The sequence below is a fragment of a genome, unplaced genomic scaffold (genome assembly GCF_019419815.1).
Source record: "Pyrus x bretschneideri cultivar Hongxiangsu unplaced genomic scaffold, Pyrus_bretschneideri_v1 Contig33, whole genome shotgun sequence".
Taxonomy (NCBI): domain Eukaryota; kingdom Viridiplantae; phylum Streptophyta; class Magnoliopsida; order Rosales; family Rosaceae; genus Pyrus; species Pyrus x bretschneideri.
The window spans coordinates 837,565-855,666 of record NW_025999646.1 but is presented as its reverse complement, the minus strand read 5'-3'; the positions used below and the strand labels follow the sequence as shown (position 1 = coordinate 855,666).

Sequence of the window (18,102 nt, the reverse complement as noted above, 5' to 3'; positions counted from 1 at the left end):
AGTCTGTCTCGTCTGCATGAACATTGAGCAATCCCTTTTTAAATTTGGTAGAGAAATTGTTCACTTGTTAAATATTAAAATAAATAATAAAACTCAAGGGTGGACATTTAAGCAAGGGAAAAAAAGAAAAGAAAAGAAATGATGTTTTAGAAAATGAGTTGGTTGAATTTGAAACGTTAATAATAAAATATTCAAAATTTATTAAAATAGAGTGCATTTTTGGAAAAAAAAAGTTCAACAGAGTAGCTAAAATAGTTTTGTGATATTGTTCACTTGCTAGTTTAACAAAAATTTAGAACTTCTCTTAAAAATGCTCTTATCAAACTAGTTTATTAATTATCATCAATGTCACATATTATGATGAAGGTTAAGCTAGGTTTGGACCTCTCATTCTCTCTTCTCGCTTCTCTATGAAAAAGCTCCAAATGAAAACCCCTCTCAGCCGCTGGCCCTAGCCTGTGGCTTTTGGGTGGGTGGCAGTCCTCATTCTCTCTTCCTTTATTCTGCTTTTCCTTCTTCGCTTCCTTTTCTTCTCTGTTTCCATGTTTTTTTATGAGCTCTGTCTTAGCCACCATCACACCTTTTTCTCCTACCTCCCCATCAATTTATTTATTTATTTTTATCTCTTTAATTTCTTTTAAACTTAATATTCTCTGATTGTTGATAATGGAGATTTATAATCAAATTTATGGTACATGTAGCATAATCTTATTAGGTGTTTGGTTCCACAAATGCTTTAGGAGACGACTTATAAGTTTTAGACAAAAAAGGGAGTCCACAAGTCAAAGTAAAACGAATTTTGAGTTTCAGAAAGTAAAGTGATGACTTTTAAGTTATAGAGGGTAAACTGAGATCAAAATAGAGTTCCAAAGATGCTAAAAATAAGCCTTTTGAAAAAGAACAAAGAAAACACCTTGGACAATAATGTGAAGAACTGGGTGACTAACCTAGAACGACTTGCAAGTCAATGACGTAAATTGCACTTGTACGTTCTACCTTCTAATCAAAGGGCCGGGAGGAGGGACCCTTTATTAGTTGGCAAGATTTAAATTGATCAGAGGAATAACTGGATGATATTTGCTATAAAGTCAGGTAGGTTGGGTTGGGGGCTCATATCAAATGTAATGCTAGCTAGAAGGAAATGGCAAGATTTCTCATCATGCTCACGTTGATCCTTTGCTTCTCCTCATCATCAACAGTCAAAATTGAAGCACGGTCTCAATCTGATCCTAAAGAAGGTAGCAAGTCACTCTTATTCTTCTTTTCTTTTTTACTTCTTAATTTATTCAAGGGCATTTTATGTACAAGTCATTCTATTGACCATGTGAAATCCACGTCGGGGAATTAGGAGGTTTTGCACGTGTTTACGAAGAGTTGAGTTACTTTCTCATATTGCCAGTTGATTTTCATGAAGGGGTTTAATCTTTAGTTGAGCTCTTGAATCATTTTATTTTATATTTTATATGTAGTGGTAAGTGTTTTTTTTTTTTCTAATTTACTATTTTGTTTATTGTATTAGAAAAACTGAAAATACTGTATCATTGATGAAGCTCAGTGCAATAGTTTTCCTCTTTGATTAGAGAATTTGTAGAAGATTTTAGTCTTTCTCAAACCTGTTCGGGTAGAGACTACACCAGTGTAAGAGCAATCCTAGGTCAATTCTCTTGTTTCTATAAGTTGTTAGATTAAATAAATAAAAAAAGAATTAAGGACAGACAATAAGAGCTCGAAAACCATTTCCCTTTTTGTTATTGTTCAAGTTGGTAATTTTATTAAGGGAAAACTAGGTTCACATTCTTCTTTTTGTTATTTCATTGATTAAAATCTTATTCATTTTGAATTTTTGATCAAGGTCCTTGGGTATTAATAACATCATTAATTATTTGAATAATAAAATATTTTTATTTTTAAATATGTTCCTTTAGTGTTAAAAATATTACAATTAGTATATTTATATTTATGGCTATATTTTTTATCATATATTTTTATTTTTAGTTTGTACCTATTTTGTAACATCCCACATCGTCCAGGGTCCTTATATGTATATTCCTATCTCTACCTAGCACGAGGCCTTTTGGGAGCTCACTGGCTTCGGGTTCCGTAGGAACTCTGAAGTTAAGCGAGAAGGGGGCTAGAGCAATTCCATGATGGGTGACCCATTGGGAAATTGCTTGTGAGTTCCCAAAAACAAAACCGTGAGGGAATGGTAAGCCCAAAGAGGACAATATCGTGCTACGGTGGTGGAGCGGGCCCGAGAAGTGATCCGTCCCTGGCCGAGATGTGACATATTTTTAATTTGCAAATATTTTTTAATTTGTACCAATTTTCTTTTCATTTTTTATTTGTACCCATATATTAGTTTCTTTTTGTGCCCATTTTTTTTTAAGTTTTATTTGTGTTGGTACCCATGTGTATATCATCACGTGACATTGTATATTTAATCAATGATAGAAAAATTACATATGGTATATTTATGTTTTATGCCTAAACTTTGTATCATATATTTATATTTTTAGTTTGTACCCACTTTTAATTTGCAACATTTTTTTTTAATTTGTAGTATTTTCTTTTTAGTTTTATTTTGTACCCATGTATTAATTTCTTTTAGCGCCTATATTTTTAAAAATTCATTTGTACACATAATTTTTAATCTTTTATCTGTACCCTAATTTATTTATAATGTACCCATTCTTCTTTATTAATGTACCACTTTGTTATATGTGAAATGTACCAATTTTTTTGTAAAATGTACCAATTTTTTTAACACTATGAATACATTCTTTTGCCATTTATTATTTCTTATTTTTACATAGTTTTTATCCATTTATTCAATCAAAATGTTTGAATTTTTTTATTGTAACCGTTTTTAATAGTATTATAATGAGGGATTTTAAATTTATAGGATTATAAATGTTACATCCCACATCGCCCAAGGGAGTGATCCTTATATGTATATTCTCATCCCTACCTAGCAAGAGGCCTTTTGGGAACTCACGAGCAACTTCCTAGTGGGTCACCCATCATGAGATTGCTCTAGCCCCCTTCTCGCTTAACTTCGGAGTTTCGACGGAACCCGAAACCAGTGAGCTCCCAAAAAGCCTCGTGCTAGATAGGGATGAGAATATACATATAAGGATCACTTCCTTGGGCGATGTGGGATGTCACAATAAATCTCATAAAATATCAAACAAGTAATGTCAAAACTATAAAAATATAATTATTAATAGTAATATAATGAGGTGTACAATGTCAAGGGACCTTGATCAAACTTTGAATACTATTAAGATTTTAATTAAAGAATGTTAAGAATTAGAGACCGCATCCAAAGTATCCCAGAATTAGGAACCGCATCCAAAGTATCCCTTTTATTAATTGTTCAAGTTGGCATTTTTTTAATATTCAAGTTGGTAATACCAAAAATCTATCATTTGGAGCCTCACTTTTTCTTGAATTATATTTTTTATTTTTTATATGGAAGTCTGGATATTTTACGTTGTTGAATAGAAGAGATCATAATGCTCAGTGCCAAAGTTGGTCTCATTGACTGAGAATTTTCCTATTGCTCAACTACATACCATTTAAAAAAAATATGTATATTTTCTTAAACGTGTACTTTTTCTATAAAAAAAATTTATATGATTTCCCCTTGTGTTCTTTTCTACAAAAAAAATTTATATGAATTCCCTTGGTTCTTGAATAAACTCTGTGTTTCATTTTAGTAAAATAGAATTTCTAATGGATTTTATTTGTGGGCGCAGTGGAAACACTAAAGGAAATAGCTAAACAAATTGGGAAAAAAGACTGGAACTTCAGCATAGACCCATGCATCAATGACACAAATTGGGCTACAAACAAATCTGATAACTTCCCTCGCTACAACAACACTGTCATCTGCAACTGCTCCACGCCTGATGGTTTTTGCCATGTTGTCAGCATGTATGCCAACTTTTCTTTTGAACAGAAGCCATAGTGCTAATTCATTGAAAAAAATATTACAACATAATTACAAGGGTGCCATAACCAGGTATAACTTTATCAGTTACCCAAATCTTTAATTTGGAGAGAATAAGCGCGCAAGCACGCTTAATTAATCCCCTATATGGCAACACGGTGAACAAATAAACACACAAAAACTATCGGTATAGATTTCCACGATAGATCGGTGGTGGCATATCCAAAAAGGAACACAAAAGCTATCGCTAAGAAGTGAGGCCACACAAACTGCTAGGCGGCACAAATATACACAAAACACAACTAAACCGAGAAGGAAATCACCGTTGGCTTATCTCCACAACCACAAAGAGGGGCGCGCTCGTCCCGTACATCTGCAATGTCACCGGATCTGAACCAGCTCACCACTATAATGCACGCATAAAATTTGATTTTGTTTTGTGATAACCTTATGTACGCCTGCAGGTATTTGTAATAACATTACGGATTCGAAGACTGAATCTTCGGTTGCTATATATAATTCCCCTCATTGTTCATGAGGATAGATATAAAATATTAGGATTCCTGTTGCTTCAGTGTTTAAAGGTTGTGACCTCTTGACATTTTTGTGATACAGTTTTCTCATGGGGCAAGATCTTGCTGGTGTAGTTCCACCATCAATTGCAAAGTTACCCTACCTAAAGAAAGTGTAAGGAAACATTTTCAGCCGTATATTTTCAAATGTATTGTCTGAAAAAGGTGTTTTTACATCATTTTCTCAAATGTTGGCGTAAGATTACTAATATCTTTACTCTTGTTTACAGTGATTTCTCCCAGAACTACCTCAGCGGTACCATACCGCGTGAATGGGCTTCTACGAAGTTGGAAGTTCTGTAAGTGACCTGTCAACTTCATATATGTTCAAGGTTAGCCGTTTCTAATTGAATTATGATTAACAAAATAAATACATTAATGCAGGTCCATTAATGTGAACAACTTATCGGGACCGATCCCTGGCTACTTGGGATACATTACCAGCCTAAAATATCTGTATGCTCTGGTTTGATCTCTCATTACGACCTCATATTAATTGTAACTCTGTTTAGTGTACTGTGATGACTGATGAAGGAGAATTATGCTTTCAGGAACTTACAGAATAACATGTTGTCTGGAACTGTTCCTTATGAGCTTGGGAGATTGGTTAACTTGAACAATCTGTAAGCTTTTATGCAATTTCTAGATAACTTGAATAAGAAATACCAGTACTGATAAATTGAAATTGGTGTCTATATGTAGCATTCTGAATGAAAACTATCTCACGGGAGAGCTGCCTTTGTCTCTCACTAAGCTGACTGAGTTAACAGAACTGTACGTATTTGTACCTTTTTCTTTCTTGTTGTAAATCTGTTAGAAATCTTCGGATTATTATATTCCCTAATTGCATTTATGCAGTAGAATTAGCAGTAACAGCTTCACTGGAAAAATACCTGATTTTTTTCAAAGCTGGAAGCATCTTCGGAAACTGTGAGCAAAAACAATATTTTCCTATTACATATTCGAAATTGTTAGGGTATATAATTTCTGGTGTAACATCTATCCGTTTCGACTTCTGTTGTTCACAATTGTTAAGTGATTTTCCTTTTCCATCTTCAAAATTTTTAAGACATATATCTTTTCTAGTGTACCATCTTATTCGTTTTGAATTCCGTTGTTGACAGAGAGATCCAAGCTAGTGGCTTCCAAGGTCCAATTCCATCGAGCATTTCCGTCTTAAGTAATTTAACAGAACTGTGAGTTCTGAATGTAATTCTGAGTTCCATCATCACTAAAGAACCTTGATCTGCCTTTAAAAAATTATCATAACTCTCTCACTGGTGACTTTTTTTTTCCTTTCCTTTTCTTAAAAATGATTCACGGTGTGATGTATGCAGAAGGATCAGTGACCTAAAAAGTGGTGGTTCAAAATTTCCACCCTTGACGTAGTATGATATATATGCAAAGTTTGTAAGTCGTGAAAGTACTGTATTTTCTTGTAATTTTAGACTAATCAATACTTAGTGCACTTTTGCTAATCTATGGTTATGTTGCAGAATGTTGAGGAGCTGTAACTTATATGGACCTATCCCTGCTTATATGGCAGCAATGACAGACTTGAAAATATTGTGATACTACTGTTCTTCATTTTTCATATTTTTTACTTGTTCAATTGATATCTTCTTGTTCACGAGTTGGCTAACGAGTTCATTCTCTTCAGTTAAGCATCCAATTAGTAATAAGCTTTGGGTTCATGTAACATAGTTTTAGTTATTTTCTTGCAGAGATCTCAGTTTCAATAGATTGGAAGGAAATATTCCTGATATGGCAGCTCTGTCAAACTTGCAGTGGATGTAAGAAACAACAAAATTTCTTAGTTATGTGTTTAGATAGTCAATATTTCGTCCGTGTAACCACCCGTCTAGAACAGTAACTATATAGTATAACTAAATGTGACCATGTAATTGTTTTTGGAATAGATATCTCACAAGCAACTTGCTCAATGGGTCTATTCCAGACTGGATCAAGATGAAAAATACTAGAACGTATGTTCCCTATCATATTATCGGATTGCTTGAGTTTGTTTTCCATTGAATCCGGCAGCTATATATTCTTCAAATTCATTATAATGTTCTACACATAAGGGGAACACACGCTTTGGGCGTACTGTTCGCGCCCATAAGGCCGATAAAATGGCTTACAAAGTTACTGTATGTGTGCAGCCAGACGGATCTTTCTTACAATAATTTTTCTCAGACCTCCGAGCCAACTACTTGTAGAGAACAGTTGTGAGAACAGTTTTCTTTTAGTTAACATGCTCAGCAGATTTCACTATTTTCACCCTGAGTCACCTCTAATTTTCTTTTGCACCTAACTGATGATTTCACATGTATATATCAGGAACTTGTTCAAAAGCTTTTCTGGACAGAACAACTCGTAAGACTTCCAACTTGATTAGTCTTCAACAGTGAAGAGATTTTCTTTTCCTTTTCATTATGTGGACTTCAGATTTACATAAGCTAATTTTTACTACACTAATGTAGATTATCTGGAGGGTGCCTCGAAACTTTTTCGTGTCCAAAAGGTAAACAACATATCTATTAGATTTAAAATATGATTGTAAGTTATACTTTCTAGTTACCCAACTGGGATAATTACAGTTTTCATCAAAGAAATGATGGGAAAGGGTATTTTTCTATAATCTGATTATAACTGATATATATTGATTATCTTTGAAGAGGACTACTCATTACATATTAACTGTGGAGGAAGTAAAACCACCGTTGGAGGAATTATATTCGAAGAGGATCAAGACCTGGGGGGTGATGCAAAATTTGTTCCGGTGATACCCAACTGGGGAATCAGTTCCACTGGATTTTTTTGGGATGTTAACAAAACGGCTTATGACTACATAGCAAATAATATGTCCGTACTTGAAATGAACAACTCGGAGTTGTACACGAGTGCACGCCTATCGCCTCTTTCTCTCACATATTATGCACGCTGCCTGGTAAATGGAAATTATACCGTGAAACTCCACTTTGCAGAGATAATAATCAGAGGCAATAAATCATATTACAGTTTTGGAAGACGGATATTTGATGTCTACATTCAGGTAGTTAATCACACCTTATTTTGTGAGCTCTATATGCCACTGAAGATGAATTCTCTGATTGATAAAGTTTGTTACAGGAGAAACTAGTGTGGAAGGATTTTGACATAGAAAAGGAAGCACATGGGGTTGACAGGGTAGTCATTAAGGAACTTAAAGCAGTTCAGGTTAAGGATAAAACTTTACTGATCCGGTTTCATTGGTCAGGGAAAGGGACAACAACTTCCCCAAAGAGAGGAACATATGGTCCTCTTATATCAGCTATCTCTATAAACTCTGGTATCTTCTAAAGTTGGAACTTTAAACACGCACACACTCTCTCTCTCTCTCTCTCTCTCTCTCTCAACCCAAAGCTTTGTTTAAATTAGAGTGGAAAAAGTAATCAAATGTAAAGTTTGTTTACTTTGGATTGATAAGCCCCATGTATATATGGCTGTAGATCATAGATAGAAGAAGCCTTTATATATCGCTCGTGACTTTGTTTTTCATTTCTTTTTTCCAATTATGTAGACTTCAAGCCTCCTCAAAGCGAGATGCCTATTGTGGTTGGAACTGCAGTTGGAGCTTCGGTTGTGTGCCTCATTTTCTTGACTTTAGGCATTCTTTGGTGGAGATGTTGTCCTGATAGCAAGACATCAAGGGAAAAAGGTACTACTAAGCTACTGTGAAAGCTTCGTGCAGTACCTTGGTCTCATTCTTTCAAATTCCATGTTGCTAGGGAATACACTCTCAGGCTCTAATTAAGTTCAAAAGAAGTATTGTAAGTGCATAAGATATTACCAATATTTTGACATTGTTCTTTGGACAGCTCTAAGAGGGCTGGATCTGCAAACTGGTTTTTTCACCTTCAGGCAAATTAAAGCTGCCACTAATAACTTCGATCCAGAAAACAAAATTGGAGAAGGCGGTTTTGGGTCTGTCTACAAGGTGCCGTACAATTCCAACCCGCGTATTTTCCTCTATTTTTGTATGTCGTCAATTAACTATTTGGCTTTTACGTAAAATGCAGGGTGTATTGGTGGATGGTACTATAATCGCGGTTAAACAACTATCATCAAAATCAAAGCAAGGAAACCGGGAGTTTGTGAATGAAATAGGCATGATATCTGCCTTGCGTCATCCAAATCTTGTTAGATTGTATGGATGTTGTATTGAATCAAACCAATTATTGTTGGTATATGAATATATGGAAAATAATAGCCTGGCACATACTTTGTTCGGTAAGTTTAATTACCAAGTTGAGTAACAAAACTTCACAGGAATGGTGAATTAAAATGACCTGGAAATTCATGTTTGCTTCAGGCCCAGAGGAAGGTCCATTAAGGCTGGATTGGCCTGCGAGGGAGAAAATATGCATAGATATAGCGAGAGGTCTGGCTTTTTTGCATGAGGAGTCGGCACTGAAGGTTGTACATAGAGACATTAAAACTACAAATATACTGCTAGACAAAGACCTCAACGCAAAGATCTCCGACTTCGGTTTGGCCAAACTTGACGAAGAAGAGAACACCCACATTAGCACCAGAGTTGCTGGAACCATGTAAGCGTGCTGCTACTATATTCTATATTCTTATTTATTGCAATGTCGCCGCAAACTTCTGTTGCGTCTAAGTCTTTAATTGAAACTGAATTTACTGTGCAGAGGATACATGGCTCCGGAATATGCACTATGGGGTTATTTGACATATAAAGCAGATGTTTACAGTTTTGGTGTGGTTGCATTGGAAATTGTTGCTGGAAAGAACAACATGAAATATCGACGAAATGAGAACTTCGTATGCCTTCTGGATTGGGTAAGATCTTCATTCTAAGACCGTGAGTACATGTCAGGGTTGAGGATCTAATCTCGCCTAGTCCTCTTTTATCTGCTTATTTCAGGCTCTTGTATTACAACAAAAGGGGAACTTAATAGAGCTAGTGGACCCAAGGTTGGGGTCCGATTTCGACGAGGAAGAGGCGATTACAATGGTTAAGGTAGCTCTCTTATGCATCAACCCAGCACCAGCACTCAGGCCTACAATGTCTGAAGTAGTGAGCATGCTCGAAGGACGAACCCCTGTTTGTGAATCGGTCATGAACCCAAGTATCTACGGCGATGAACTGAGGTTAGGATCCTTGAGAAAACCACTTGATCCGATTGCACAGCAGAGTACAAGTGAAACTCCGAGCCTTGTTGGTTCATCAGATGCAACATTGATTCATTCTTCTGCTACTACGTCCTCAGATCTCTATAAAATTGGTCCTACTAGTAGCACATTTTCTTAGAAATGTAAACCTGTTATGCTCTCAACTATGCAAATGCTATTGAGTAATGATAAGTAGTACTGTCACTTTGCAATATCAAAGCTTCAGCTACCTCCTAAGGGTTTGATACATTCGCGAAGTAGAAGCTTTATGTGAGATGAGCAAGTGGAGAAAGAAACAAGACAGTAATTTTTAAGTGATTCAAAGTCAGTCCTTCAATCCTTACGTGTATATGTCAAGATCAAGCTGTCAATGTTTCCACTTCACATGGTTTTAATTCCAAGGAATTACAGCAGGGAGGAAAGGTTGAATATCGAAAGTTGGTCATTCTGGCTCAATTATTTATCACGGTCGCTTGTGTAATGTCTTGAATTTGTAACAAGTCAACTAGCTCTTAATTTATAGATATTTCTCTTCTAATGCCAACGTGATTTCAAATTTAAATCCCGGTTGGTAATCGTATGCATAAAAACACACACAATATTCATATTAGATAAACATATAAAATAAGAGAGATATTAAAGAGAATCTCTCAGTACGACTCTTCATGAATTCTCTATCACCTCATGTTTTTTGCTCAATGTTTTATAATGTTGACATGAAAATTAACGTTAAATTATGAGGTGTTTGAAAGTTCATAAAAAGTTCTAATTTTAAGAGAATCCCTTTAACATTTCTCATAAAATAATAAAAACACATTACCATATAGTATATGATCACTGATAATCAATACCATATACTGATCATTACTGTAGAGTGTTTGGAAACTTTCAACAAAGACTTTGTGTTGGAGATATGTCAACAATTTATGATAAACTTATGTATGCTAATAATAAATGTGAATAAATATATTACAGAGAATAAACAAGATGAAATATTATTCAAGTAGAGAAAAAGAAGATCGAGACTTGCGTACCGTAATGTCCTTGAAACAGAAATTTCGTCCCTACTCAGTGCTTGTAGTTCTATGAACGTCTGCTTCACCAGGATTCAACGATCTAAGTTAGAATTCCAGCACTGGAAAACTAGACTTCTGACGAATTTGTTTGTGGTACTCTCAGTATGCTTGGTATATAAGGATTGATGATTTTCAGTGCATTGAATGATATGTAGATGTATGTATTTATAGTGAGCATATGTTTGTTTGGGAGGCGACTGTTCAACGCAAAGGGTGTGTTGCTCCATCTGTTTATCAGATATGTTCATACACCCTCAAACTTCATCTGAAAGGATGAGTCTTTTCATAAAAAATAATTTAATTAAATTAAAAATTAATTATAATTAATTATATATTATATATATATTAATTATTAATTAATTAGTACACCTCAAAACCCAACCTCAAGGGTAAACCCAATTTCATCCTCCATAGTCCATCACTCCAATCACTATCTATAAGGGACAAAGCCTTATAAAGTGAGGAAACCTTTTGAGAATGATCAATGTAGAACAATGAAATTTCTACTCAAAATTTCAACACTTCGTTCCACTTTACTTCATCCTTTATTCCTAAGAGAATACTCGCTAGCAAAGCACGTCTAGCAAGACTCCTAGCAAAGCAGGACGTGGCATTCTCATCCCACAACAACATGAGCATTTTCGCGCGCTACTATAATTATATTGTATGCTTACCATATATCAAATTATTTATCATATGTCATTTCACTTATTTTAAAATTAAAAAAGTAACCTTTAATATAAAAATTAAATTAAAAAAACACATAACAGATGATTAAATAAATAGTGAGCATATAATTATGACGGTGAACAAATATACTTCCAATCATTAATTCTAGTTGGGATCCACTCCTTAGAAAATATAAATATAGAAATTGCACATTAAACTAACACGGAGAACTCACAAACAGTAAAGGGTTTCTTCTCCATTATTCCATCAGACGTCTTTTTTTCACTTTACCCTTTTGAACTTTATTACCCACCAGTCGTGTTCCATTTATTTATTTATTTTTAAGTGGATCTCAATGAGAAATTGATGATGGAATGAGAATGCCAAGTGCCTACCGACTCTTGCTAGACTTGCTTTTAGCAATTTGCTATCTAACAGGGGAATATTAAAGAGATTTTTTTCAAAGTAGGATTTTAAACACTTTTTTGTCGTTTTATATTTTTAATATAATTTTTATGTTAATATTATAAAATTTTATGTTAAAAATATAAGGTGCTAGAGAGTCTATAGAAAGTCTAATATTGAGAGTCTCCTAAGCCTTTCTCTTCTTGATAGGGAATTGTTATTGGCACTCCAAAAATCTCATTCTATACTCCCTCACAAATGTATTTTTCTTTCTAATAATAGAAAGTTTGGAGTGACAAATGAGATTTTTGGAATGCTAATAACAATTCTCTCCTAATATTGAAAACTTTGAACTCTTTTCATAGGGGTGTGCCGAGAAGTGCTAATAACAATTCTTTCATAATATTGAAAACTTTGAACTCTTTTCATAGGGGTATGCTATTCACACACCCCATTTTACTTCTTGCACACCCCTTGTTAATTTTTGTCAGTTAATTTTTTTAATTCATCTGATTAGAAGGTCGAAAATTAGAAAAATATGTGAAAAGTAAGATAAGATGTGTGAATATCACATATCCTTTCATATTTATTGAAAACGTTGCGTGTTGGAATTTGGAAGTGCATATTTAATTGCACCAGTCACCATGTGCGCCCAATGAACACAGACATTATATTAAGGCTTGTTCTTGTGAATTAATTGACCAGGTCATTTTCTCTGTAATCTTTCATGAGATAAGGTATTTTTGAAGCACAATAGACCTCTCTAGCTAGTCCATGATTATTTTAAGTCAAAATATTAAACAGAAATAGTAACTTTATTAGTACGTACACATTTGATGGGAATCGATATTAATGTAAGAGCCGAAATATAATGAATATCTCTACATATATACATAAAAAGAACGAGAGAAACTTATACATGTATCTGAATCGTTAAAATGAAAGTATCTCAAACCTGTGTTAGGTGTTAAGCGGCATAGTGCTTAGCCCTCATAAGTTTCTTTTCTGTATTTGTTGTTTTTAGCCCATTTTTGATATATTTTGTCCTTCTAAACATTTCCATTTGAGATTAATACTCGTAATACTCTATTTTTTTTGTGGTCAAATACTCGTAGTACTCATTCAATTATATTATCCCAGATTGATACTCTTCTAGTTTCAACTTCCTATATATATATATTATTTATAGTTGTTTTATTTGGAAACACTAATTTAATTAGGTATTTTTCCCTTTTGAAATATCTAGATTGATGACATAATTAATTTACTCATATGACATTGAGTGATTAGTTTGAGATATCTTTAACGTCACAATCGTACGTAAGTTCTTTTTCATATAGCTGAAACCTCTTGAATACGTAAAACTTAAATTTGTTAGCAAATTGTTCGCCTCCCCATGTTGAAGTTGATGGCTTTAATTAGGTTTACTTTTCTTGGCAATGGATCTCACAAATTGTTTGCGTCCTCATGTGAAGCTGGTGGGTCTCACATCTTATCTTTCTCAGAGCACAGCCTAGCCTGAATAGAGCTGATGCAGTTCCCACAGAAATCCAACGACAGACCAACTGAAGTTGACATGTAAATTTGTCCCAAAAGGAAAATAAATTTAGCATAATAAATGATAGGATATCAACAACACCTACATTCTTCCTAAGAATCAAACGGGGAGAAGGATTTTTATTTCTTGACAGGAAATGCCATAATATCGATATAACCATGTTAAGTGAATTGCTCTCTCAAACCAGGCCTCAAGGTAATAACAATGTTGAAGGGTAGTAAAAACGGTAAAACACACATTAAATATGATAAGGATAATATAATAACTCACTGTAATAGTAACTCTTGACAGTTACCAATTTAGTTAGATAGTTACTGTAGGGAATATTCTTTTACTTTTTACCCTAAAGTGTAACCATATATACTTGTGTAAAATTATCTTTCAAATTAATGAAAAAAAAAAGAGAAATATTATTCTCAATATGGTATCATCCGCCAAAAGTCTACCGACTTCGATCCTTTAACTTTCTCCTTACGCTTTCTTCATTTTCTCAGCAACCAAACAGATCTCTTCCGCTATTTTCCTCTCTAATCTTGCGCATCAATGGCGGCTAACTCTTCCAATTCTTCATCTCCGGTGATCACACATCCTATTCTTCTCCTCAGGGTGTTTCACCACCTCTTTCTTCTACTCAGGCCTCGATTAACTCCATCACGATCCAAAATATTAGTAGCATGGTCCAGACAAAGCTGAAATGTCACAATTATCTCGTCTAGAAGTCTCTCTTTGATCCGATCTTTTGCTGCTACAAGCTCGCTGAAATTGTTAACGGATCTGAACCAGCACCGCCTCAATTTCTCACTGATTCTTCAGGAAATTTGACCTCTACTCCTAATCCTGCCTTTGAGTTATGGTATGAGAAAGATCAGAATATCATCATTTGGATCAACTCTACACTCTCTAAGGATTTGATTCCTTTCACCGTTGGTGTTCAATCTGCTCGGGAATTATGGTAGAATCTTGAACGGCGATTTAGCGGTGTCTCGTGATCTCACATTCATCAACTTAGGTCAAATCTTCAATCTATGACCAAAGGAAATTCCTCTATCTCTAAGTACCTCTAGCGTATCAAGGAAGTTACATATGCTCTCGTTACTGCTGGCGCACCAGTTAACGATTATGATCTTCTTCTAATAATTCTCAATGGACTTCCTGATGATTATGATTACTTTTTTGATTCTATGCAATTCCGTCTCGCTGATACAACTGTTGATGATCTTCATGGTTTCTTGCTCAGCAAAGAAATGACGCTTGTAAGAAAGCAACATACTCAAGGCTTATTTACTGAACATTTTCAGGCGTTCAATGTTCAAGCATCATCAACCAATGCTCATTTGCTCCCTACACCGCTTGTTCCACCTCAACATCAAGCTTACAGTGTTCACCCTCAACAGTTCCCCAATTCTAATTGAGGTAGTTATCAGCGACCTAACAACATTCAGCAAAATTACAACAACAACAATCAAAATCGATTTAATCGCTACAACAATTCTTAGAATCGTGGTGGAAATCGTGAAGGAAATCGCTATCACAACAATTCAAAGCATGTTCCCTGTCAAATCTGTGAAGATTCAAGCCATCAAGCCATTGATTGCAGCAATCGTATGAATCATAATTTTCAAGGTCGTGTTCCTCCAGCTAAGCTTGCCATGTATGCCAATCCTCCAGTCAATTCCTCTCATTCATGGCTCGTTGACTCTGGAGCAAGCTCATACATGACCAATAACATTCAGAATTTGCAGAATCCGCAACCATATCATGAACCCGACAAAGTTTACATTGGAGATGGCCAATGTTAGCCAATTTTCCACTCTGGCTCTTCTTCAATTGAAACATGATATGCTCTCTGCCAATATGTTTTCTCTGGACAATTGGTGTTCTTTGACTCTGAATCCTTTTGACTTCAATGTCAAGGATCTTACTACGGGGAGATGCTTTTTAGAGGTCCTATTCGCCAAGGTCTCTATCCCTTCTATACATCTCCTCATCATTCCAGAAGATATCTTGCAACTACTACAATAAGGACTTCACCTCATATTTGGCATCAACGCTTAGGACATCTAACGTTTAAGACTTTTAGATCTGTTATCTCTAAGTCTTCCCTGCCTATTACGACTTCTGTTAGTAAGCTGTTTTGTTCAAATTGTATCTTGGGCAAGTGTGCAAAATTGCCATTTCATGACTTTGTTAGTATTACATCTACACTACTAGAACTTGTTCATGTTGATGTTTGGGGACCAGCACCATTGTTATCTGTTAGTGGTTACAAGTTCTATGTTCTCTTTGTTGATGATTTCACCAAATATACTTAGTTGTATCCTCTCAAGCATAAATAAGATGTGTTTGTTACATTTGTCCAATTTCAAGCTTACATTGAAAATGTATCTGGTTTCAAGATCGGCACTTTAAGAACAGCCTCAGAGGGTGAATTTCTTAGCTCTAATTTTCAAAAAAATCTTGCTTTTTGTGGCATTCAACAAAATCTCAGTTGTCCTCACACATCCACAGCAAAACGGTTGTGTTGAAAGGAAGCACCGACATATTGCTGAAACTGCCAGGACATTATTGATAGCTTCTAAGGTGCCCCATCAGTTTTGGGTTGAAGCTTTTCTCACTGCAACTTACCTCATCAATAGGTTGCCACCCAGTTCCAAACCATCTCTATGGGAATAGTTTTTTCGAAAGCTTCCAGATTATAGTCAGCTCAGAGTTTTTGGTTGCAGTTGCTATCTTAGTTAAAACCTTATATCACATCCAAATTAGATGCCAAAAGTAAACCATGTGTATTCCTTGGTTACAATTTGATTCATAAAGGGTATAGATGCTTAGATTCGATCATAAATATGGTATACATCTCTAGACATGTGCATTTTGATGAGAATTCTTTTCCTTTTCACACACTTACCTCTTCCTCTACTTCCCCAACTACTTCTTATACTGCCTCATCTCCCTTCTCCTTTGTTTTTCCCCATCTATATCCTACCCTGTCCTCAACTTGTTATGCTATTCCACCTGAATCTTAGGTCCTTGCATCTACCATACCTACACCCACACATCCCTACCCTGCATCAAATGCACCACTTTCCACTTCTCAGCCTATACCTCCACTTACTTCTCCCCCTCTACCTATTCCTTCTATTCACCTTATGCAAACTAGGTCCAAGTCAGGCATCTTTAAACCTAAAGCTAATACAGCTACCAAACACCCTTTACCATCACATTTAGACAGTGAATATGTTTCTTCTACCTATCTCTAAGCATCTAAGTATTCCCATTGGAGGGCAGCTATCCAAGATGAATTCAATGCTTTGCAGAATACAGGAACATGGACTCTTGTTCCTCTTTCTCCTTCCCACAACTTAGTTAGGTAGTAAGTGAGTTTTCAGAATTAAACGCAAACAAGATGGCGCTGTGGATAGCTGTAAAACCCGTTTAGTGGCTAAGGGTTACAATCAATATGAAGGTATCGACTTCAGTGATACTTTCTGTCTAGTGGCAAAACTTGTGACCATTAGAGTCTCACTCACCTTAGTAGTTCAATCCAATTGGTTCTTACATCAGTTGGATGTTAGTAATGTTTTTCTTTATGGTTTCTTGAAAGAAAATGTGCATATGTCTCAGCCTTCTGGATTCATTGACCAAGATCATCCCAATTATGTTTGTCACTTAAAGAAATCTCTCTATGGTCTTAAACAAGCTCCTAGAGCTTGGTTTAAGAAGCTTCAATCTGCTCTAATCTCACTGGAATTTCAAGCATCGCAATCTGATCACAGTTTATTCATTCTTCATCAGCCTGTTCTAGTTTTGGTTCTGGTGTATGTCAATGATATAATTGTTACTGGCCCCTCTTCTTCTCACTGCAACTGTTATTTCCAAGCTCAGTGCTCAGTTTCCAGTCAAGGATTTAGGTGATCTTCATTACTTTCTTGGGCTCGAAGTTCAGCGATCTTCGTCAGGTATCTTGATTCATCAATCCAAGTACATTATGGACTTGCTTAAAAGATCAAATATGGATGGAGCTAAGCCCTACATCACACCACTTGGTTCTGCCAAGCTTGATCTTTCTGGGCCCTTACTATCTAATCCTGTAGAATACAGATCCATTGTTAGAGCTCTCTAATACTTAACTTGGACTGATTTATCCCTTGCTGTTAATTTGGTATGTGTTAGTTCATGCATTCACCACGAGAACAACACTTTCAGGCAGTGAAACGGATTTTACGATACTTAAAAGGCACACTTGGACTTAGTTTATGGTTCCCTAAATCCTCATCTTCCTTGACACTTAAGGCATTCTTTGACGTTGATTGGGCTGGTTGCTCTTGGGATAGAAGATCAACAGAGGGGTTTTGTATCTTTCTTGGTCCATCCATCATTAGTTGGAGAGCAAAGAAGCAACACACAATTGCTCGATCATCCACAGAGGCTAAGTATCGCTCTCTAGCTCATACTGCAACATAAATTACTTGGATTTGCCAATTATTTACTGATATTGGTTTCAAATTGCCTGCCATTCCTTATATTTGGTGTGATAATGTCTCTGCTATTGCCTTAGCATCCAATCCTGTTTTTCATGCTCGCACTAAGCATGTAGAAATCGATTATCACTAAATTCGTGGTTTTAGCATAATTACTCTGAGTTCAGTTTGTTTGCAACCAAGATCAACTTGCAAACATACACACTAAGTCCCT

General features: G+C 35.5%; 1 protein-coding gene across 1 annotated transcript; it reads left to right on the top strand.

Annotated features, from left to right (window-relative positions):
• The first annotated feature begins 870 nt into the window (after positions 1-870).
• LOC103944042 (probable leucine-rich repeat receptor-like serine/threonine-protein kinase At3g14840) lies at positions 871-10,158 on the top strand. Its single transcript, XM_048590976.1, is given in 25 exon segments — positions 871-1,238; positions 3,759-3,936; positions 4,568-4,639; positions 4,755-4,823; positions 4,909-4,980; positions 5,076-5,147; positions 5,227-5,298; positions 5,383-5,454; positions 5,649-5,720; positions 5,862-5,907; positions 5,909-5,934; positions 6,021-6,092; positions 6,249-6,317; positions 6,444-6,509; positions 6,687-6,752; positions 6,865-6,900; positions 7,008-7,048; positions 7,203-7,579; positions 7,657-7,855; positions 8,087-8,224; positions 8,385-8,503; positions 8,586-8,796; positions 8,879-9,116; positions 9,219-9,369; positions 9,455-10,158. Coding segments are annotated over 25 exon segments (3,018 nt in total). The 5' UTR covers positions 871-1,141; the 3' UTR covers positions 9,842-10,158.
• Positions 10,159-18,102: the final 7,944 nt, after the last annotated feature.